Raw genomic sequence first — 23734 nt, forward strand, 5'->3', positions numbered from 1 at the left:
AATGACCGACCACTGCACACTAAACCCACACCCCGAGAGAGCAGCCCACATACCAACCTGAACCCACCCGAACCCACCAGAGAAGAGCATTCAGCTGTCATTAAACTTGGAGTTGTAAAACCAGCTTGCTCAGGGGGACATGCACACCTACCGCCCACACCCAGCGTGAAGCCAGGGACTAAAATCACTTGTATAAACTGCAGAGTTGCAGCCCACACGGCTTCATGCCTCCTCTTAGTGCATAAAGAAATGTAGGGTTAAGATGGAAAATACATTGTAACAATCCGTGGTTCCTTTAAGGCCTTGCAAGGAGCTAAGCTGTGTTTTGCATTTTTTTATTTGTGTTCAGGACAGAAAATCTTTGAAGCTGATGATGTGACTCTCCTGGCAGGCTGGTTGCCAGTGAATTCCCTCTGCGAGATCGCCATCCAGTGGCCACACAGCTGCACACACACCCTGGCAGCCAAGGAGAGCAGCCCAGTTCTGTCCAGAATCAGGAGCCGGGAGTGTAAGGGATGGGGGCCTGCTGATCCCTGAGGGTCCCTGGAGATAAACCCATCGTGAACAGTGGGGACTGACGCCTATGCTAAGAAGGCAAAACAGATGAGCACACAGCCCTGGTGCCTTGCCCGTCCCAGGACACCCTCCCGCACCCCTCCCTGACCACACCTGCACTGACATTGAGCGGTGTCTGTGACAGTCACTGAGATCTGCCCATTCCTAAAACACAGTGCATGTGACAGCACAGAACCTCACAGAGACCCTCTGGCTCAGGCTCAAGTACCTTCTCGATGAAGTACATCAAGGGGTCCTTGCCACGAGGAGTAGGAGGCTCCCAGCTGAGGACGACGTAGTTCCTACTGACCTCGGTGGCCTGCACATTGGTGGGGGGTCCTGGGATCTGCACGTCACCTGGGGAGGAACGGAGCTGGTGAGTGCAGAGGGTCCCTGTCACTTGCAGCTGCCATGGGGCCTGCCCCTTGAGTACGGCACTGGCCACCAACCAGCTGCCACACCACTGTTGCCCTTGGGTCCTCTTCCTTTGGGGGAAAGGCTGTTTTTTTGTTTCTACTACAGACATGAGTCAGTTCATAAGAGAAATCTCATCCAAAGTGTGCCCAAATTTCTGCTGAAAAGGGGGAGAGGATTAACCAGAGAAATTAGATGTTTCATCAGAAATGGAGCTCTGGCTGTGCTAGGAATTTGTGCAGTGACGGTCTTTGCTAGGCAGCTTGAAAGCCTTGAGGACTGATCCTCTCGGGTTGCTTTCTTCATACTGTGTCCCCTCAAGAAATAAAACTGTATGCCAGCTTTGTAAAACTGTATGCCAGCTTTGTAAAACTGTATACCAGCTCTGTAAAACTGTATACCAGCTCTGTTAAACCGTATACCAGCTCTGTAAAACCGTATGCCAATTTTATAAAACTGTATACCAGCTCTGTAAAACTGTATACCAGCTCTGTAAAACTATATACCAGCTTTATAAAATGTTATCCCAGCTCTGTAAAACTGTATACCAGCTCTATAAAACTGTATACCAGCTTTGTAAAACTGTATGCCAACTTTGTAAAACTGTATACCAGCTCTGTAAAAGTGTATACCAGCTTTGCAAAACTGTATACCACATCTGTAAAAGTGTATACCAGCTCTGTAAAACTGTATGCCAGCTTTGCAAAACTGTATACCAGCTCTGTAAACCTGTATACCAGCTTTGCAAAACTGTAGACCAACTTCTACATCAGCTGGTCTACACGTCCCTCAGGTCTGCACCACCTTGGAAAGCGCTGTGTTGCACACTGCTTATTTCGGTTTCTGAGGCAATGTTGATACGCCTTTTGCAAACAACTATAATGGAATATTTACAATCAAATACATCTGACATGCACCTTTTTTATGTGTGAAGTGCAGAGATTTGTGTTTGGATCTACAGGAGATTCTCATGCAAGGTGGAAGTTCCAGACCCACAGTCCTTGAATTGTGATACAAAACATTACCAGCTTCCAGTAGCTTAGCACATCATTAAAATGTCGTGAAACCTCCCAGACATGTCTGAGCCCTTCTCAATATCCAGGTTCCTCAGGCCTCTGCTGCAGACGAGGAACTGAACAGGGTTTGACATCATGAGGGTCCCGTCACAGAGCATAGTTTATTTTAGAGCCAACACGAGCCTGACCTAAGACCTAAGACATTGAGGTTCAAACAAGGAGTCAACCTGTCTCCAAGAAACTGCAGAGAGTGACCAAGCTGGGGGCAGGGAGGACACCGTGCCCATACCTAGAGATGCCCCGAGGAGGACCCAGAAGAGACAGATGCAGAAAACCCATCTTCCCATAATAGATGCCGCACTTCCCAAACCACATCACGGTTTCTCTCACTCACAAGAGAAGCAAACATGACCAAACCAAAAGCAGGCAGCGGGGCCAACAGCCACCTACAGAATCTCCCCCACGTGCTCCCAGAACTGCCTTGCCATTACCAAACCCTCAGGTAGCTTCAGGACCCAGAGAAACTTGACGCCAAGGCAAGACGTAAGAATCCGGGAGCCCTCGATGGGGCGGGAAAGTGGAGTCACTTAGACGTTCTCTATCACCTTGGACCGTGCGATAGGTCAGCCTTCCAGACGTGCAGACAGCCCACCATGGACACTGGACGCAGAGGACAGGCCCATGTGGCCCAAAAGCCTGGAGAGGGCCAAGGTGCTTGCAGCTGGGAAGAGAAACGAGGCAGAGCCACACAGAAGAGATGACACTCTGCCCCGGCCTCTGCTGCAGCTCAGATGGCTCCCTGCCGTCCTGTTCCCATAGTGAGCTACGTGCACACGTGTGACAGTAATAACATTATTGTATTTTCTACATTATTAATACATTATATATGTGTGTGTATATATAGCACTGCTTAAAAATGTTTTCTCACCCATTATCTCATCTGGTTCTTTTCCCCTTTTCCCACATGGATGGTGATAACATCATTCTCCCCGAGCTTACAGGCACAGAATTGGCAGTCAGCAAAGTGCAGAATTGGCACTTGGGAAAACACAGCGCCTCCGAAGGTTGCCAGCCTAGGAGTGCTGAGCTGGGGCCCAAGCTTCAGCAGGAAGCTTGCACTTGGACCTCCAACATTAGCCACAGGAATGTCCCCAGGAGATGTTTCTCTAAGTCAATGAAACATGGAGTTTATTTGGAATTTGTAGAACCCCCAAAATGAGAATGCACCACTGCCCGTGAGCACGACAGAGTCCAGTGTGAGTGATGGAGTAAGTGGGGGAGCTCCAGAGGAGCCTGTCCGAGGCAGCGTGTGGACAATGTGGTACAAAACCCAGGGAGGATAAAATCAGTCTCATAACATCCTGCGAGAGCCGGCAGGGGTCTTTCCATGAAGAAAGTGTCCACTTTCCAGTGGAGCAATTCAAGAAATCTGGGAGAAGATAGATGATACTAAGGAAAGAGCATTGATATTAACTTAAATGTTGGAAGCGAGACACTACCCAAGATTAAAATGATGAGAAAAATGTAGCCAAAAGTCGAAAATAGCAGAGGAGCGATTTTAAGCCAACGAGAGTAATGGCTTTCTGCTTCATTAAAACAAGAGGCCTTTACCAAGTCTTTTTCAGCTAAATTGATGTTAAAAGCAAAAATCAGCTTCTATGAATAAAAGAGATGTGGGTCAAAAAGCGAAATTCCTAATAGCACATTTTTGAGCCCAGAAATGGTTTTCTTAAAAGCATTATAGAACCTCTTTCTTTGTCTAAAGATTTTTTTAAATTAAAGGAGGCGCTCCTCGTTTAAAACGACTGAGGTGAACAGATGAACTCTCTATCAATGTGACAGAATATCAATTTTATACCTAATTTGTCTCAGACCACAGCATTCACCCATTTTCTGCACGCAAAGCCTCATACCAGAGTGCAGGATCCCCGTGTAGCTGAGATTCTGCAGCACTGACACCCAAGTCACACTCGTCCACCCGAAGTCCAGACCCCCTCAGCCTGGGACCAGCTACGTAAATGGCGCCTCAGAAAAGGCTCCTGGTTGGAGCAAACACTGGCATGTTCGCGAAGCAGCAAACCAAAGGAAAGCACAGGCTCAGGCAACCAAAAAGCCTGCCTCCAGTTAAGAAAGGAAATATGAGAATTAACAGGGCAAGTATGGTCTGTGACTTATTCCAATGGAAAATAACAATGCTTGTGCCCAGAGACTGAACTTCCACTAGCCAGCTGCAGACCAGGTCTTAGGAAATTTCCTTATTTCTTTATTTGGTCCTAATGAGTAGCTATGGATATCTGGATGCGTCTATGTCTATGTGGAGGACAGAGGGTCTCCCCCAGAAAGGCACAGCCCTGCCTGGGACAGGGCTCTTCCCATCAACCCTTACACAATGCAAATTTCATCCCAGGTGCATGACAGTTATGAAAGCCATGTGGGTCATCTCTACCAGATCTGAATTCCTAGGTGTCCACTCAGGGTGATCCAGATGGCATCTCTCCTCAAGGAGCCTACAGGCCCACGAGGAGTGGAAAGGAGAGTGGCCTTGTCCTCTAGAATGCCCCAAACTCACAGCTACACATGTTGCTTTGTTTCAAGAATATCTTCTCTTCCAGGAAAATTTGGGGGCTTTTTTATACACTCAAATATCTATGTTTAATTACCAAAAAGTGTCAAGAGTGTCATTACGTACAGGGCACCTAGAGGGCTCAGGCCACAGAAATCAACCTTCCCCAAAGTCCTTCCTCCCTTGGAAAGGGGCATCTTTCCTGGAGCAGAGGATTTAACCAAGACTTCAGATGTTACCTTGGGTTTGACAAGAACTCTGAAGGGTGCTCCTCTGGGAGTTTCTATCCCTGGTGAGAAGCACTGGGACAACTACTGTTTTTAAAGTCATAGACGAACATCTTTACGTGTGGAGCCTTTGGGAGTCTGTCTGCTTCAAATATGAAACTCAATCACCAAACCTCCCCTGAATCTGCAGTTCTCTGGAAGGAAGAACGTTTGGGGCACTGCAGTCTTAACGAAGTGCTCAAAACTCTTCTCTCTCTTCTTCACCAATGGCTCCAAACTGATTTGGAATCTTGCTTTTTTAGTTTTAAGTTGCACTTCCTGACCTCTCATGAGAAGATGAAATAAAATCTGATGAAGAACGTAAGCTTTTCCTCCTTAACAAATCCTTCTCTCTAGAGAGACATCACTGGGCAGAAACGACCTGATCTATTTCCATTAAAATGTTAGGAAGAAAATTGCTGCTTCCCAAAAGTGAAATGAAATGTTATTCCATGAATGAAGTATATGAAAAAGACCCTGTGGTAGCCAGAAGTCAGACCCTGGCCTGACTCTGGTCTCTTCTCCCTAAATCCTCGAGTGAATGCACCTTTAAGCCCTCATGGATGACGGGGCCAAGACTGGCCACCCACACCCTCCTTCTCTCTCTTTTCTTTTTTTAAAATTTCTATGAACATCGAGCTTGCAGACTTGCCCTGCAGTTCTATTTTCACATGCAAACAGGGGCCGCCGTGTGGATATTTCCTTAGCTTTCTCATATCTCTGATTACAATTCTGAATCCCTGGGACATGGCAGGCAGCTGGAACAAAGAGGTGGGGAGCTACTTACCTTCAAGGTCATCCTGATAGATTACAATTTCCTTCTCTCCCTCCAAATGAATTGCTGCAAAGAGAAAGGTTGGTGCTAAATTTGATATCCAAAGATTTTCTGCAGAAAGCGCACATGTTCCCTAATTCAACTCGACTCTGCATCACCTCTGCATTAGGACTACACCACAGCGGACCTCTGGAGTAATCAGAGTCGATGTCTTGGAAGTGGGGTTGGTGACATAAGCTCCTCAGCTCTTTGTAGAGGATTGAGAGGACCGTGCTGGTAAGGAAAATACCAGGGCTCACTTAAAACCACAATTAAGGGCCCAACCCCATTAGGGATTCTGTGTCATGTGAAATTAAAATTCAGAAACAGGGTGGCTTGGTTTCATGACTTCCCAAGTCTCATTATAGACTGAAATTATGTCACCAATGGCCTGAAAAGGTCTAATTCCGACCCAATTTAACTGGATTCCAGTGAAGAGCTTTATGGAGATGAAGGGCATTAGTTTTAAAGTGTGAACATCAATCTGGCTCTCCACCTTCCTAAGGTGACATTGACGAGACAGCAGAGAACAGCAGATACCCCGTGACACCAGAAAACAGCCAACAGCCCGTACCGTGCACAGCACAGCAACGCGCCCAGGCTCACACTGGGTCGCCTCTCCGTCAGAGTCGGAACTCAAAGCAGGGACGTCTGAGCAGCCTACCTTGTAACCTTCTGAGGTCACCAGGGTCCAGTGCAGCCACTGGCTCCGAGACCCTGGAGGGCCGGCTGATGCCCGCGTTGTTGACAGCCCTGACTCGGAACACGTAAGACCGTCCTTCAAAAAGCCCCGTGACAGGGTATTTGCATATTTTTACTGGTGCATCGTTGCATTGGATCCAATTATTAGTGCCCACTTCACATCTACAAACAGAAAAAAGAGCCGTGAATAACAGATGTGGCAGCTGACTAAATATATAGGCGTAGGCATACATATATATACACATACTATATATACCATAACCGGAAAATAATCTCAGCACTGGCAAAATTCATGCTGTTAAAATATTGATTTGTAGGGTAGTATAAATGAACTTTGAAAAGACAGCACTATTTAGAAAAGATAATATACATAATTATTTAAGATATGGACTGTGTATCATGTATGAATTATATATACCCCTGAAATGTAAATAATTTATAGCTGAAGATCAATTCCTGCCTTCAAACAGAGGCAAAATCACCTCAGAAAGTTATTTTAGATCTCTCCTTGGCCATTCCTTTACCGACTTACCTGATAAAGTCACAGTTGCTCTTGGGCTCCAGGCAAGGCTGGAGAGAAGCCCTATCTCAGCCCCCAACCCCGGCCCCCACTCCTGGCCCCCAACAGGGAGGCGCTCTGCGGGCCAGTGAGAAGACACTCCTAGAAGATCGCGTTACATTCCCCTGGAAGAGCGGTAAGATGCTTTTTTACTCATGGGATGTTTGGAAGCCTTTTGGAAATACTAATTAAGGCCTGACCAGAGACCTGGAAACCCAGGAAAGATTCACAGCCCTTTTTCACAGACTGAGAAACATAAGAACAAAGGCCTCATGTTAAGTCCTTAAAAAGAGCGAGTTCAGAAAATCCGTCTTTCGGAGTTTTTGAACTCAGGTCATACATTCATTTTAGAAAGAACCAGCTCTCTGTTCCCCTAACTCTCAGAATTTTCAAAGAAAGTTCTCTCATCCGTATGTCCTGGTCCTGGCCTGTTTCAGCCAAAGAAAAGGGGTCAGCAGGGAAACCTCAACTTAAACCAACACCAGGCTGGACACAGGTGGGGAGCCAGAGGAGAAGGAGCTGCCCCTTCCAGAATGTTCTGCTGCTTTAATGAGGGGGAAGAGGGCTGGATGACCAGCTGAGATGAGGCTTGAAGTGCTTTTAGGCAGTTTGTTAGGAAAGTCATCAGAGGCCGCAGGAGAATAGAAGACGGTTTTCAGTTTGTGTTTTATTTTGTTTTAAACTGAATATAAACCCTGAACAATACTCTTTGCAGATTTCTCTCCAGCATATCAAAATACGGCCTTGATGGGGACTGTTTCAGCTAAACAAACAGCTGTGTTGGGAGGTAGACAAGAGTTTAATCAGGGTAAACAAAAAAAAAAACCTCACAAGCAATTGATTTTTATATATAGAAAATTTTGAATTCCTGCCAGGAATCACTCTCTTATGGCCTCTGTCTCACCTCCAAATTCATTGTCTTTAACTATAATTTCCTCCAATAATGAAGCATAAAGTACATATCCAGCCAATTCCTTGGCTTGCTGAGTTTTCACTATTCCACATAATGGAAACCCAAAGAGTCAGAACTCCCTCAGGTTTGATACTGATCTAAATTTAAGTTATTAACTCAAAGATAAATTTCAATCTTCTGTATTGTGAGGGCCCAATATATTTTACTCAGCGACAAAAAGAAAAATCTTATTACTTAAAAGAGAAAAAGAGCAGGACTTGTGCAAAGAGCCGGCACTCTCTCAGCAGGGAGGAACAGTCCTAGGGGTAGATTCTGCTGACCGAGAGGCTTCTCTCCCCTAGCACACCCCACAGAATGACCCCAGGCTCCGTGAGTGCCCACAGATGTCAGGACTCGTTGCTGGGTGTAGAGGAGATGAACGAGAAGATGCCAGTTTCAGCAAAAAGAAACTCCCACGTGGTTATGCTGGGCTCAGCCTACCGGATGATAACCACCAGTAACCAAACAGCGACACAGAGCCAGTTCAGAATAAGAACTTGTGTTTCACTAACCGCCCATGAAAATGCTCATTTCAGGAATGTTTCCAACATGGCACTCACCGGTCGATGAAGTAGCCAATGACGGGGCTCTCGGTGGTCGTGTTGGGAGGTTTCCAGGTCACGATGACGTAATCCCGGTTTGCATCGTGGCACTGCAGGTCCATGGGAGCTCCGGGGGCCCCTGTGACCAGCGGGTCAGCGTCTGGGGTGGGGGAGAAAAGACACAAATCCACAGTCCCTTAAAGCTGGGGTTGCTTCAAACTTAACCCCCCACTGTTTGGTTTGATTCACTGTCTCATCCTCATGTTCAAGTTACTAGAATGTTCTTTGACCCTGGTGGATTGGTGACAAGAAACATAAGTACGGTGGAACCTCTGTAAGCTGACCACCCAAGGGACTGCACAAACTGGTCAGCGTACAGAGGTGGTCAACATAAGGAGCCAGTCCTGCTCTACTGGTACACGCATATGGTGTGTGTCTGGCTGTGAAAATCAGATCAACTCGAGGAGGGGGTCAGTGGAGGAGGTGACCAACTACGGAGGTTCTGCTGTAAATTTATGAGTTTGAAAAAGCCTCAAAACACCAAATCCTCTATAAAACACTCAAGTCTACAATTTCCCATCCTTGGGTCCCAAATTAATGTCCCAAATTTACCTCCTCTAGGTCACACATTGTGGCAAAGTAGCACTTTGTCAAAAATCTGATAATAATTTTTCTTTCTTAACACCTGAGAAATATTACTTAAGCCCTCTTATATTTCAAAATCCCTAGAAAATTTAGTGATTTAAATTTTTAATTTGGTAACTTAAATTTTTTTCCGCAAGTTGTGAGCAAATGTTTGGGTCATTACCAAACCTACTTAGGATGCTAAAGCAATTAGGTTTTGCTTTCAAGTTTTAATTATAGTTGCACTGAAGACCAACAAAGCTATTTAGAAAGTTAATACACTGAACATTTAATTTCCTTATCTAAAGTATGTATTTAGGCAGTAACCATGGCTGTCCAGTGACACACTCCTAGCAGTGTAAGCATTACTCAAGTTTCTTATTCATGTATCCTTAGCATATTAAATTTCTTGACATGGAGCCAACATTTTCTTTCACATCCGAAATCTTCAGAAAGTCATCAGAATGATTAAAGTCCCCCTCACGTGCGTTATTTTCTCTCTGGTGTCAGTGCTGACTGAGCAAGGCAATTGAAGCTGTGCTGTATTTATTGCATTTTTACGGGGAGGAACGTCTCGCCAGGAGGCATTCACAGGCAATGAGGGGGATGCTTTAATGCCAACCTAATAAAAAAGTAAAACTTTTCAGAAGTGTGTAAACTCACAGACTTGCCAGCTCATACTTCACGGGGGAAGCAGAGAAGGTGAGATGTGTTTGTTCTACATTTATTCTTGAGATTGTGTTAAGATAAGATATTCAGTAATGACCATAGCCATTTCCTGAGTCCTGAGAGGCATTCCTCATGCCTCCAAGCCTCAAAGGGTTTATTCGTAAAACTGAGAAGAATATTTTCTTACCAAATAGTTATGAGAATTTTAGATGACATATCATATTTGCATGTATGTTCACACATATGCACACACCTAGGTGCCCATATATATCCCCACAAGCATAAAATGCCTAACATTGCCTGGCAGTACAGCACGAATTTTGAATTTTGTTTTTCTTTGTAAGTCTGTTATGAGGATTAAATACATGGAGGACTGTAAGCATTTGCCTGGCGTAAAGCTTTCAGTAATTACTGGTTGCCAGAGTTTTATGGTTAATGAGAATTTAAGTTCTGATGAAGTTGGTGGCAGCCGCAGCAGCAGGTGCCATCACTGTTGTCCCCTCCTCTCAACAAAAGCCCAGCATGAACTTGGCCCTAACCAGAGAACCATAGCAGCTGTTTGGCCTTCTTCGCTGGACTCCTCTTACCCCTGGGCTAAATTCCCTGACAATTGGGTAAGTCTAGTGCATTCACTGCTAGGAATCACTTTATAAATGCTAATGATTTTGTGAATAATTAAAGTGAGAAAATAATGATTCTGATCTATCCAAACCATGTCTCGCTATTTCATGTGCTTGTTGGCAGAATGAACCCTGGGGTGCGTGTGCCCAGGAAATGTCTACTTTCCTCCAGGAGCAGGGGAGGAGCAGAGACCATCTGAGACCTCCTCACTCCTCTGCCCCATGCCCTCTGCCTGACACGGCACCCTCAGCGTCAGTCCCCCTGCCAGCCACACCTCTGACGAACAGGAAGGCTCTGTGCTCGCTGACGCCGCCCCGAGACACGATCCGCAGCGTGTAGAGGCCCTCGTCGTCCTTGTTCAGGTGGCTGAAGGACAGGGAGGCCTGGCCTTCCCCAAAGAACATCTTGGTCCACTTGGACTCTTTCAACAGCACATCTGAAAGAGCGTCAGAATTGAAGATTTTCATCAGAAGTCATCTGAGAATCAAAGGAGACCCCAGGGAACACTGTGCAGCCCTGCGCCCAGACAGGAATGCCACAGGAACACCAGGGAGCAAGCGGAGCCTGGACTTGGTGGGAACCGACAGACGTGACCTGTAAAGAACTCACACGATGAGGCAGCACTGGGGAGTCTGCTCACAGGGAGCCAAGATGGGACGGGCGGCAAAGGGCCTCCCGGCTCTGTCCTCAGGAGAGCAGAGTTTACATGTGGGCTGTCCAAACCTGCTTCCTGCCCTAGGGTGCAGTGACCGAGGTGACCCCTCACCACCAGCCTGGGCTGTGTCCTTATATGCTGGGGCTCTGATGCATCACAGCACTGGCCCCGACCCTGGGGTGGCCCCGACCCTGAGGCAGGGAGCATCCTCTACACTGCAACTTAGAAATAAATGACAAAGCTACAACAAACCAGGGGGCTAAAAGGCAAGTTGTGAAAGGAGAAATGCAAAGGAGCAATGAGCTCCACATCGGAGACCGAGGAAACACAAAATAAAATGAGACGGTATTTCCCATCTACGAAACTAGGCAGGGATGAAGAAAAGAGGGGAGTCGGCAATCAGGAAGAGCAGAAAGACAGGCCCTCCTTCCAGGCAGGGGTAGCTTCCTGGGGGGAAGGGACAATGCCGGTCAAAAACTCCCAAAAATGCACGAAAATTCTAAGAACTTGTCCCCAGGTAATAAATGGAGGTGCATAATGAGGATTTCATTCCAGAATCATTTATAAGAAACGAAGTGTAAACCAGCTGAAGCGTCCACATGGAGGGCAAATGCGGCATGTTCACGTAATGGAAACAGCACTCCATAACTGACAGTGTCAAAGAATAATCGTCACAAAAGCACGGCAGCAGCGTATTGGTGAAGGAGTAAAAAGGAGGCTCCCAAGTGAATGCACGCTCCCTGTTTCCATACATGCTAAGACACGCGAGGACAGATGCACAGCCTACAGCAAAGTGGCCAGAGTAGCGTGTGATTACAACATTATAACTGGGGGATTTTTTGCAACAAACATGCATTACAGTTGTTATAAGAAAAAAACTACTTTTCATTTTCAATAATTGGTGTGTATCCACCTTGCCTGGCAAGTTTAGGAAAACTCTGGCCCACAGGGTGCAAAGCGTGACTTTGCTCTGAGGCAGTTATGAGGCCAAAGTCTCCAGAAGTAACTGTGGCAAATGGGCAAAAAAATAAATATTTTAAGTTGTTTCATCCACTTTTCTCTCTTTCCCATATAGCTAAGGGTGTTGAAGAATAATAGTGCTAATTCAGAACCAGCATGATACTCGGTTTAAGTACAGTAAAAATGCAATGCGGGCCACATCACGCAATACACACAAAATGCAATAAAAAGTTAATAAACAAAGAAGAAATTAATGATAAAGGATGACAAAGCAAATAATTTTGGATAATGGAGGTGGAGGGCTCTCTTGTTTTCTCTTCCACAATTGATTGGGTGTACTTTGCTATTTAATTCCTGGGTGAAACACCTTTGCCAGTATCGCTATGCCCACAGAACTACATGGTCATTACCGACATTGGGGGCAAAACACCACAGTGGGACACACGGTCCCAGTGACACTTGTCTGATGGCTGAATGCTGCATCTCCAAAGAACCCAGCATGAGCCCTTGGAGGATATCAAAGAAGAAAAGGAAGAGGAGAGAGGAAGACAAGGTTCTGCAGCCAGACGACCTTAAGGCCGCTGTCTGACTCAGTGATAGGACAACCCCTTCTGAGCAGTGATGTGCATTGAATTCAACTCTAATCCTCATGAGATCATTCTGCCTCTAAGCATCTTTCACCCGCAGCCTGTAAGGAGTACGTGGTTGCCTCAGGTGTAGCACGTTGCGTGAACGCGCACCTGATTTCAGATGCAGTGTCATGTGGGGAATGTTGCTAGCTCTATTCTGTCCTTTGGGTGTGGACAACTCCAGAATTGACGCCAATCTCTGAAATACAACCAGGAGCTGCATACTGGTACTGTCTGGCCTGTATCCTCCCAAGTTCCTGTGCAGAGACCCTCCCCCAAGGGCAGCGGCATCAGGAGGTGGAGCCTTTGAGCTATGATTAGGGTTGGTGCTTTCTCTCTGCCCCACTACCAGGTGATGATGCAGGGAGGAGCCTTACTAGGGACCCACCAGGCTGGCACCTTGACCCTGGAATCCAGTCTCCAGAGCTGCCTGGGGTGTTCTGTCCCGACAGCCCGAGCTAAGATGCCAGACCACTCACAGAAGCCTCCTCCCCACCTGCTCTAAAGAATGGGTTTCTCTCCAGGAAAGCTCTTCATACACCAGAGGATAAACTGGTCTTTGTGGATAAAGTATCCAGACATGTATGTAAGCCAGACAGGGGCTGCACAGGGGTCCACTTTGAAGACATCTTTGAGCCATTATGGGCTTCCAGACCAAATCACTGAACAAATCAGCTTCTGTGCAAATCTCAGCCCACAGTGGTCTTGGCTTTTCCCGAAGGAACCAAGGTCCTCCTGCCACCTGTGAGGCTCCAGTGTAGCAGCTGGTGATCTGTGTTGACTGTGGCAGCAGCGCCTCCTTCCCTGCGGTTTCCCGGGCTCCCTGCAGTAGCTGACTGCCTGGGGGCTTACCAGACACTCAGTGGCTTTCAGCTCATTAATTGTAAAGAGTAAAAATATCCCCTGCATTTTAATGTCTAAAAGTAAGCCATAGAAAAATGGTCTCCACCGGTTACCGTTTGAATAATAATGCCTATGAAGATGTGATTTTATTGCTAATGGGAACCAGTTTCATAACTAAATCCCCTCAGCTAACACAAGGATCTAACTAGAAAGGGAAGAAGACCTCTCAGAAACGTCTTTGAAAATGTATACTCCATTCAGACTGGTAGAGGCTGGTGACACTGCCACGTTACCTGACTTCTAGGCACTTCCTAATCACCAGAAAAAGTTCTACAATTGAGGTCACCATGTCTTGGGGACACCGTGAAACTGTTTCTCCAATCAACTTCATTTCATACCAGAAGTTCCTACCAACACAGTGAGACAGTGAGCCTCTCTCTCTCCCTCCTTCTCTCTTCTGCCTCTGTCTCCTTCGTGTAGCAGGAAAGAGGCCATTTCTAACCACTCTGCTCCAAGGTATGATCAAAAGGCTCAGAGTCCCTGCTAACCTGACTCCCCAGCCCCTCCTTAAAGGTAAAATTGGGACATTCTCTGTGCCTGGGACACATTTTCACCTTTCTGCATCTGTGCTCTGGCACTTGAAAATTCTCCCTCCTGCTCACCAGGGGAAAGCAACTCTTTTCCGGGTGAGTTCTCCTTCCTGACTGCAGACCTGCATTCCCCTCACTAGGCCAGCACATACCACGTATGTGGCAAATGATCACGATTTTAAGAAGACATTGCTCTGTTCTGCTGTGCGTTTTCCCCAGCTAGGTTATAAATATCTTATGGGCAAGAATGGCCTATGCTTGTCATGTTTTGCATTATGTTAGGTCCTAAATAATTTAGGTAAAATACACAATGAACTAATCCTTAGAAAATAAGTTTCCTTTAGAGGCACAGCCCAAGAAGACAAAAATGTTTACTTGTGCATGTGGCATAAATACGGAAGCACAGGACGATGTGTAAGAACCAAAGCTACATGCAGGATGGTGGAGACATGGATGCCGAGGACACAGCCGCATGGCGTCCTTGAGGACAGCAGTTCTAAAGCCAGATGTCCGGGCCAAGCCCCAGACCCGCAGTCCGGAGGAAAGGCCCTGAGAACTACCCGCGCTTGGTAGTCCTTGGATCGCAGCACTGAGCATGCGCTCCCTCCCCTGTGTCCTACCAACACTGAATGAATGGGCTCGGCACTGGTAGCTCAGTGCTTACATGCCAGCCACACACACCAACACTGGCGGGTTAGAATCCACCCGGGCCTGTAAAACAACAATGATAATTACAACAGCAAGAAAAAAAAAAAAAATAGCCGGGCGTTATGGCAGGCGCCTGTAGTCCCAGCTACTTGGGAGGCCGAGGCAAGAGAATCACCTAAGCCCAGGAGTTTGAAGTTGCTGTGAGCTGTGATGCAACAGCACTCTACTGAGGGCGACATAATAAGACTCTGTCTCAAAAAAAATAGAAAGAAAGAAAACTGAATGAATGATCAATCGCCCTCAAGCCAGCGTGCAACCCGTCTGAGCGCTCAGCTGCTCGCTGTTGCGCATGCTCGCTATTGCACGGGCTCGCTGTTGCGCATGCTCACTATTGCTTTAGCTGAAGAAGGGCACACGTTGTTGACACCACACTCGTTTCTTTACGGAGCTATGAAATCTTCGAGTGCTCCTTCTAAACTCTTCCCTCCCTGTTCTCCTCTCCAATCCCTGGGCTTGCCTGCCAGCCTGCAGGTGACTAAGTGGCGGAGGCAGAGCCAAAGCAAGACCAATATGAAAGGACATGTCCACCCAGAGGACCCCGGTGGCCATGTGTCCACTGGCCCCACTCACCGTCCCGATACCACTCGGCCCGTGGCTGCACCCGCCTCAAGTCAGGCGTCACCAACATCGTGCACTTGAGAGTGACTGTCTCTCCTTCTCTTCTGAAGGTGACCCCAAATTTCTCCAAAAACTGAACATCAAAGTGCGTGTAGGGGATCACAGACGAGAAGGGCACTGCACAGAGAATCAGAGCTATTAGAGGGAGGGTCCTGGCACATCTCGCGCACGGCAGACACACCGCAGGCCTTTGGCACAAAAGCTGTGTGTTCGCCTCAACATGAGGTTTACCTCCTCAAAGGAGCCATGCTGCATTGGTACAGACTTGGGTTTGTATCCCTGCAAAATTCATTCATCATGGGGTGGCTTAGGATGTGGGGCCTTAGGGAGGTAACTGGGGTGAGATGAAGCCATGAGCTGGTCCCCCGTGGGATAGATGTCCTCAGGGGATAGAGATGAGCACCTAAAGGCGGGCACTCACTGGCACCGACCCTGCCAGCACCTGACCTCGGACTCAAGCCTGCAGAGCCGGGAGAAGCTGGGCTCCTGCCTGCATCAGCCCACTCTCTGTGCCTGTCCAGGAAGCGCCAGCTAAGACAATCCTCTTCTAAAAGGCCGGAGAGATGGTCATGATGTCTACTCTGCCTCCTCAGCAGAGGCAGAGCCCAGAACCCAACCACATGTTAGGAGTGAGAGCTCCAGTCCTGACCCAGCCACAGAGTGTGGCTTCAGGCAAGTCCCCCTGACTACAGTCGTGGCTTCCCCATCTTCAAAAACACTGTGGCATCTTCATCATTGGAATATCCTTTGTATATTGTGCACCAAAATGAACTAATTAATCAGGCATCAACCTGACTATATCTTAGGAATAGGTTGAGGGGTACACATATTTCAAAATAAAAAATCTAATAGTGAATTTTTTTAAAATCCCCCTCCTAAAAAAACCTTCATGACTTGCATGTAGGGAGAGTGGAATAAATGGCTGTGAATTTGAGGCTGGAGGTTTCCTCCTAGAAGGGATTGAGCAGGGGCAGAGCTTCCATCATCTCTGCAAAGTTCTAGTTCTTTAGAAATAAAAAAGCAACAGGAAACTGCATTTTATGATGGTTAATCTTCTGTCGTGCGAACTTAACTTCAATAAGAAAGAAAACACTGAAGAAAAAAAGGCAAAATATGTGCATCTGTTAGAAACGGGTGGTGAAAACACAGCATTGTGATCTTTACAAGTGCTTGAAAGTTTTTACTTAGAAAGATAAAATTTTAATAAGTAGAAGAAACTCAGGGGATGGGACCAGGTGGCCCCTGGGACACTCCCTCATCCATCCGTCCCAAACACAGATCCCCGTGCAGGCTGGGCTGCCTTCGGACACCTGCACACAGGTCCTCAGGCCTCCCAGCCTCCTGCCATGGATCCCACATGCCCATTAGGAATCTGGGCCACCTGCCCCTCAACAAAACTACACTGAGAAGTCAGAAGGGACGTGCACCGCAGGAAAGGCTCCACATCGTGCACCATCTTGGACAGTTCTTCAGTCGCCAGCACTGGATTTGGGGCATCTGAGCCTCACTCTATCACCAAATCAAAGCTTCTGTAGGAATACACTGTTACTCCTTGGGAAGTCAATCCTGAATCCCGGTCCCAAACCACAAACAAGCCACATTGAAAATATATCCATCACATTATGGTCCTCAGGATGCCCTGGCTTGGGGACCTTGGCTGCTCTTACCTGGTGTGTGTCACCCAGGGCTGTGGCCTTCTAGTGCAAAGCCAGCTGGGGCACAGAGAGGGCCTGGCCTCCTGACAGGGCTGCAGTAGGCCCTATGACAGCAGGGGACTGGACAGGAAATGAGGCATGTGGGTGTGTCAGAGGGGAGGATCCAGGAGGCAGAGCACAGTAACATTCAAGGAAAAGGAACTTCAAAGAAGACAGAGGCTGGGCAGCGTCTGAGTCAACATCTGCTGTACCTCCTCAGTGTGACCAAAAGTGGCCTGGTATATTATAAATGACTAAGAGACTTGGGGGGTAAAAAGAAAGGTGTCTGGAAACACAAAATATATGCACACTGTGCTTTCAGGTCAAGAATTTGGATTCGTTTGGATTCCAGCTGTGTCCAAAAATACCCCCTGGCCATAGAATTATAGGAAACAGACTGTCAGTGCACCAGCACGGCCGGAAAAATATGAGAGAGTTTTCTGAAACTTAATTTTTAAACAGATGTGACCCTTAGAAAATAATCTCTAAAATTTAACGCGATGCCACTGAAAAGCCACCCACGGTCTACTTACATCCAATAGGGAGAACCACTGAGTGGAACGGCTCTTCCTCATCTCGGAACCCTGCGACAAGAGGCTGGGGTGAGCACAGAGAAGAGGAGGGGGCCTCAGGCACCCCCCGGGAGGGCCCCGAACTCACGTCTCACCACCACTGCGGCATTGGTCGACACCTGGCCGTAGGCGTTGGTAGCCACTGCTGAGTATGTTGCGGTGTCGTCAAAGTCTGCCCTTGGAGAGAAAAAGCAAACCAAGGCCTATGGGATGGCTCTGCACAGGAGCCAGAATGAACAGAAACATTCCTCGAAAGTAAATCATGTGTCCAGGTGATCCGCTCATGAGTGATTGGTGCAAGAACAATGCCAGCTCTGTCCCTGGCATGGCAAGGCAGTGCCCAGCATTAATCATAGCTACAGACGGACGTTGGAGCCCAGACCATGGGTTGGCTTTGGCGTGGAGAGTAAAGAGGTACTGGCCCTCTCAAAAATCCTTCTTTTCATTTTCCAGGAAATGTCTCCCTTCCATTCTGGTCCTATTTTTCTACCACTACAGAATCCCTACTTTGACCTTGTCTGTGGTCAGGCTTCTGTGACCACAGCCTCCAGCAGAATCATGTTGATGCCAGACAACAAGGGCATGCCTGGGACAGCCCTGCAGTGCTGTGTGCAGGAGCAGAAGGCTCGTCCAGAGCAGCCCTGGCCCAGATCAGGGGAGTTGTCCCCAGGCTGGCTCTGAGATTTCCCAGGACATCCTGGCACACCCTGACCCAGTGTGCTGGGGAGGCTCTCCACCCCACACACTGCTGGGACAGCAACCCCAGAATGATGCCCTGAGAACCCCTCAAAACGCCGGCAGGAACAAGAGCCATGTCTCACACCAGCAAGGGGCTCCGAGGCACGGGCCGAGAACATGCTGCCTGATAGATGCCATGTTAGGACAGCAGATTCTACAGTTCCAACCAGCATTCCCGGGCTAATAAGAGATGATGTCCAGACCCCCAAAGTGACATGACCCCCAGGTGGGGATCTGGCACTCAGACATGTACTAAGGGTCTGCCTTAGGCCCTACCCCGAGCACTAGTGCAGTTCACACCTGGAAAATACTAGGACCCAAGAAAGCCAAGGACCCTGCGTGAGATGCAGCTCTCCCACCTCCCCACATGCACCTGCAGAAGTGGACGCTTGCTTCATGGGCACGAACTGTCCCTCCACCCCAGAAAGCTGACAGAGAGAACCGCAAGGAGGGGCTGGAATCTACCACACTTTTATTCTACGCTGGCTCTCCACTGGCTACTTCACATCGGCTGTTGCATATGACATTTCCAGGGACCCTGAGAAATAAACCTCAAGGCGAAGAAAGCCGATGCATTAAGAACCAGGGTAAGCAGGGCACCACAATCTGCAATTCTGCTTTTCTCTAAGAAATGAGGACCCCAAGAAAAACCTTAACCTGGGACAAGGAACAACACTAAGAACCCCACTTCTGAGAAAAGGAAAAGTTACTCAAGTCTTACTTCTTAAATGTGTGAAGAAGCCATTGTCCCCAGAAACAAAACCCATTCTGGGGAGGTCATTAGTAAATTTGTTTTCTTCTCTATTCGACTGGGAGATTAAGTATTTTCTTTGACCAAGACTTTCACAGTGTCTCCAATAAAGGGAAGAGAAGGTTTCAGAGACCTGTGCTATCCACCAAGAACTCCTGCCCCCCTCCTGAAGTTCAAATCCAGCTGGGAAGTGTCCACAATGTCTGCGACCTCCTTAACTGCCTTGGCTCCAGGGAGCAATCACAGAAACAGCTGAGTGCCGGTAGATTTATGAACTGAGGACATTATCTTCTAGCTCACCTTGGAGGAATAAGAGTCTAACTTCAAAGCCCATCAACTACATTACAATTCCAGCCTGAACTCATTAGGAATGACTGTGCTGGGCAAATTTCAAACACTGCAATTGCAGCCGTGCCCCCAGGGTCAAAGGAAAGGTGTGTGCAAAACACATAAAAGCCCCATAATGTGGGCACTTTCTCCACTGGGAAACGTTGACAATCTATGCTGACCTACACCTGTAACACATGCATACGTGTGCCCACAGGAATGTGCCTGGGATCTGGGGTCTGGGGTAGAGGAAGAATTACTTGGTGGCAGTAACCTTGGGCACTGCTTGAACTATTTTTTCACTTTGTGCTTGTGTTATTTCTTCCAAACAAATAAAACCATTATATATGCATAAATGCATTCCCAGACAGGAAGATATTCTTATTTGGGATTAGTCCTAAACCTTCCCCTTCCTCTAGAACAACCCCACCAGCAGCAGCAATGACAGAGGATTAGAGAAGTGATCGCCACAGCGTCCTGCAGCACGGCCAGAAGCACCGGAGTGCCAGATATGTTGGAAAGAAGCAAAGTGCTCTGTAAACTGCTCTGTGGAAATCCCTGACTGGAGCCTGCACCAGGCGCACACAGTGATTAGACTTGGGGGTAGGGGCTGGAAGGCAAACACGGACACCCCACTGAGGGCAGGGCACACGGGGCACATCCGTGTGTGTTCACAGAAAGTGACCACTGGACTGGGGTGCAGGCTGTCTCCACAGCCCAGCCGGTTACCACTGGGACCCATTCCTGAGTGGGGAGGACTTAATTAACACACCCCCCCGACCGAGTTCTCAGAGTTCTCTCTCATGCAGAGATTGCCCCGGGGGGCCCCTCGGATTTCCCCATCTTCCTGAAGGCCTCTGTCCAAAGCCCTGCTGAGTATCATCTAGTTTCAGTGGTTCTAAGCTGCGTTTCACAGTTTTCAAATGGGATTTTTCAAACATGCTGCAAATTCCTTCTTCAATATGTGTTCTAGTAATTTTTTAAACTGTAGTCAAGTTCATGGTCAAAGGCATCACATGCCAGTCACACATGAAACCCCAAGGATGCAGGTTTGCTTGTGCCGGGGCCTCAGACAAGGGCTCTTCTGCCGCCTGTTTAATTGAACAACATTCTGAGATTTCAAGGTAAAAAAGGTTCCAACTGCTTATCTTTATGAATTAGGAGTTTTCCAATATTAGAAAATGAGAATAAAATCCAGAAGAAAATAGCTGTCTAAACTATTGCAGGGCTGTGGCCACCAGCACAAGCGCTTGTTCCGAATCTGTGTGTCCAGGACATCAGCCAGATAATTCTCCCCTACTGACCTTGCAATAAACAGATGTCATATGTTTTAAATTTCTAGGATACATTTAAAGTGTGCGTACCTACACACGAACAGGGTAACCTCAATGATTAAATAGAGCAGTATCATTGTATAACACAACGTTGATTTATATATCATTTAAATTATGTGAGCTGAATTACTGGACCCGATGTTCAAAGAAGATCCTCTCTGCTTTCTCCTTTTTGCTCTTTGCCTGCAAAACAACCTGTTCTCAATTCCTGAGAACGGCAATTAACTGCTTTAGCAGAACATAGCTGAAGTGGGGCCGGGCGAGAACAAAGCTGTCCCGAAAGGGGTGAATTGGAGTATTTACGCCTCCAAGAAGGAGAAGTGGGTGATTCCCAGGCCCCCCGCCAGCAGCCTGTCCCATGGACTTAAGGCATCACAGGCCAGGGGGAACACCACCTAACAAATTAGCACTGATTAGCTTGTCCTGTGACCAATTAGCACTTAGTGCCCAGAGGAAGGGAATTGCGGTACAAACTGCGGGACCCTGAGCAGGCGGTTTGGCCTCCTCCAGCGTGTGCAAACATGGTGCTGACGCACATTTACTCAGAAGAGACGGTCCACGGCTTTCACCTGTCTGTGCAGAAGCCCCTAACCCTCACAAATACACAGCCCCACAGATGCCCTGGGGCTGCACACACAGTCCCCAGAGCAGGACGTGCCTAGCGAGGGAGTGCCCATCGGGTGGGCAGGGACAGGCCGAAGTCCGCTCGTGTCTCCTGCTATCTCTGCCTTTTACCTTGTAATTGTTAGAACAGGGGCACAGACATGGACGAGAAATAAACACATGTTAAGTCACTGCTGGTCCAGTGGCTGGGCGACTGAAGCATCACCCAGGGACAGGACAGACAGCAGAAGGGAGGGTGGGTTTGCTCTGAAGGAGCCCTGTACACAGATTAAAGGTTCTGTCCATGGAGCGCCAGGAGCCTGGGAGCTCTGGCCCTTCTGCAATTCCATACCCTCAGACTCTACCCTGCCTCTCCTTTCCAAGGCTGCGGGAGAGAAAGCACTTGGCCAGCACACAGAGGCTAATTCTAACCTTTACTTCATGCTGTGAGAACTTGCAAGCCAGTGATCAAGAAGGGAGGGATTTGTTTTCTGTCTGGACGGGATCCCAGAACACACAGGGAGTGTTTTCTCTGGTGTCCACTTATATGAACCTCCATGGGCCCTTTTGCATCCCAGTCTCAGTTTGAAGCGCCCACAAAACAACTGTGTGGGAGTAACAGATCTAATCCCATCTACTCTAAAGGTGGACAGATAAAAAGTTAAGTAGGTGAAAAAGGTGAAAAAAGTTAAGTAGGTGAACATCTTGTGGGTAGTTGGGGGGGGGGAGGCCGTGTCCCCGGATTGTAAGTGGTGATGGTGGTGATGACATCACATTTATAATTTAACTCAAATCAAAGATTAAATAGCAGGATCTACAAAATAAAGTACAGGAAAAGTTTAGCTCTAAAATCATTCTGCCAGGAGTGGGAAGCAGGGCCATTACTAATACAATCCAGATAGATTGTTCTAAACACTTTTATATGAATGTAAGAACAATATAAAAATTCTTTGAAGAAATAGGACACACATTATGAGTCCCGAGAGAAAATCTTACGAACGCATGAAATAGTGTCAATTGTACATTTAAATTTAAATGGTACCAAGGGGTAAGTTTCCTTTTCGGCACTTTAAGAATTCATCTGTAGCTGCCAAAGAACATTCAGAAGAGCAAATGTCACTCGTGTAACAGAAGGAAAGGCTGGTCCCTGAGCCATGAGAAGGGGAAGCGGCTGCCCACACCACTTAAATGGCCAGGCTCAGATGACCCGCAGCTCAGCAGTCTGGTATGAACAGCTGAGCCAGCGTCATTCGTGGGCTTTTCTCATTGCTCTTTTCCTGAAGAATATTAACATTTCCACTGCTTCAAGCTTCCCCAAACAGATAAGAATACTGGCAGAAAAGTTTGGAATTCCCTTTTCCCAAATCTGCAAAATACTTATGCGAAGTCCAAGTCTATCCAAGGAGTCTGGATTTCTGAATCTTGGTATTCCACGCCATGTTCCTCAACTTTATTGGTGTATCAGTTCACTCCGTTTGAAGCCCAAATTATTCCCAATGTAAAATTTAAGAATTGTGGCACTAATGTGAAGAAGACATTTTTCATACTTGAGAGAGGGAAATGTTTTCTTTTTAAGCCAGTTACTACAATACAGCCTGGAGACAAGCTGCTCTCTGACTGCAGCTGACCTCTCACCCCAAGCAGCAACAGCACAGATTCGGAGACAGGCATCCCTGAAAATGCGTGTGCTCTCCCAGACAGGGCAGGTGTTTATTCCTTTTCTAGATGTTACAGAATTTTACATGTTAAGATTCCCACAAATTCTGGAAATTCAAAGAGAGAAAGTTACTCTCTAAAAAGCACAGAGAGAGTCCACAGGCATTCGGAGTGTAGGGTGAGGAGCCCCAACTCTTCCTGAGTCCTGTGCCCTCCCCTACCCTCTCAGGAGACCCCTGCCCCCTCAAAAGACCCCTGCCTCTCTCAGAGGATGCCTATGCCCTTCAGGAGACCCCTTCCCCCCTCAGGGGACTTTAACACCCCCTCAAGAAGCCCCTGTCCCCCCGCCCCTCCTGCCCTTCTCAGCTCTGGAACGTCCGTGACTGTCACCCACTAGCACCCAGTCCTGCTGGCCTACCTCAGACTTGCTGCTCCAGCCCCTCCTCCCCAACCACACTACCCCTCCCTTTCCAAGCCCCAGTGGTCTCTCCTGAGCTGCAGCAGGAGCCCCAGAGCCCAGCCTCTGCCTCTCATCTACCCACGGGCATAGGGCCTCCTGTCCCCTCGGCTCCCTGCAGCTCCCCCTGGACCCCCAGTCTTACTGCACATGTGGGCTCCCCAGGGGTAGCAGCCTGGCCCCTATTCAAGCTAAAGCTCGAAGCTTTTTAGGAAAAAAAAAACTTTCATTAAAAGCACGCACCTGGGGGGAAGAGGGAGGAAATGACAAAGTCTGGTGTCCTGCAGCTGGCACCCCTCTAA

At 47.7% G+C, this 23734-nt stretch overlaps 1 protein-coding gene across 1 annotated transcript in view; it reads right to left on the reverse strand.

Annotated features, from left to right (window-relative positions):
• MYOM2 (myomesin 2) overlaps window positions 1-23734 on the reverse strand; it is a 71878-nt gene that overhangs the window by 39721 nt on the left and 8423 nt on the right. The window contains exons 7-14 of the mRNA XM_023517570.1: window positions 17655-17743; window positions 17528-17578; window positions 15253-15417; window positions 10572-10733; window positions 8402-8543; window positions 6293-6492; window positions 5602-5655; window positions 785-912 (exon numbers count right to left, since the gene is read on the reverse strand). Of these exons, the coding sequence (XP_023373338.1) occupies window positions 785-912; window positions 5602-5655; window positions 6293-6492; window positions 8402-8543; window positions 10572-10733; window positions 15253-15417; window positions 17528-17578; window positions 17655-17743 (991 nt within the window). The remainder of the gene's footprint in view (window positions 1-784; window positions 913-5601; window positions 5656-6292; window positions 6493-8401; window positions 8544-10571; window positions 10734-15252; window positions 15418-17527; window positions 17579-17654; window positions 17744-23734) is intronic.

Source organism: Otolemur garnettii, unplaced genomic scaffold (assembly GCF_000181295.1).
Source record: "Otolemur garnettii isolate 467f Iridium unplaced genomic scaffold, OtoGar3 scaffold00114, whole genome shotgun sequence".
In the NCBI taxonomy this organism is placed as follows: Eukaryota; Metazoa; Chordata; class Mammalia; order Primates; family Galagidae; genus Otolemur; species Otolemur garnettii.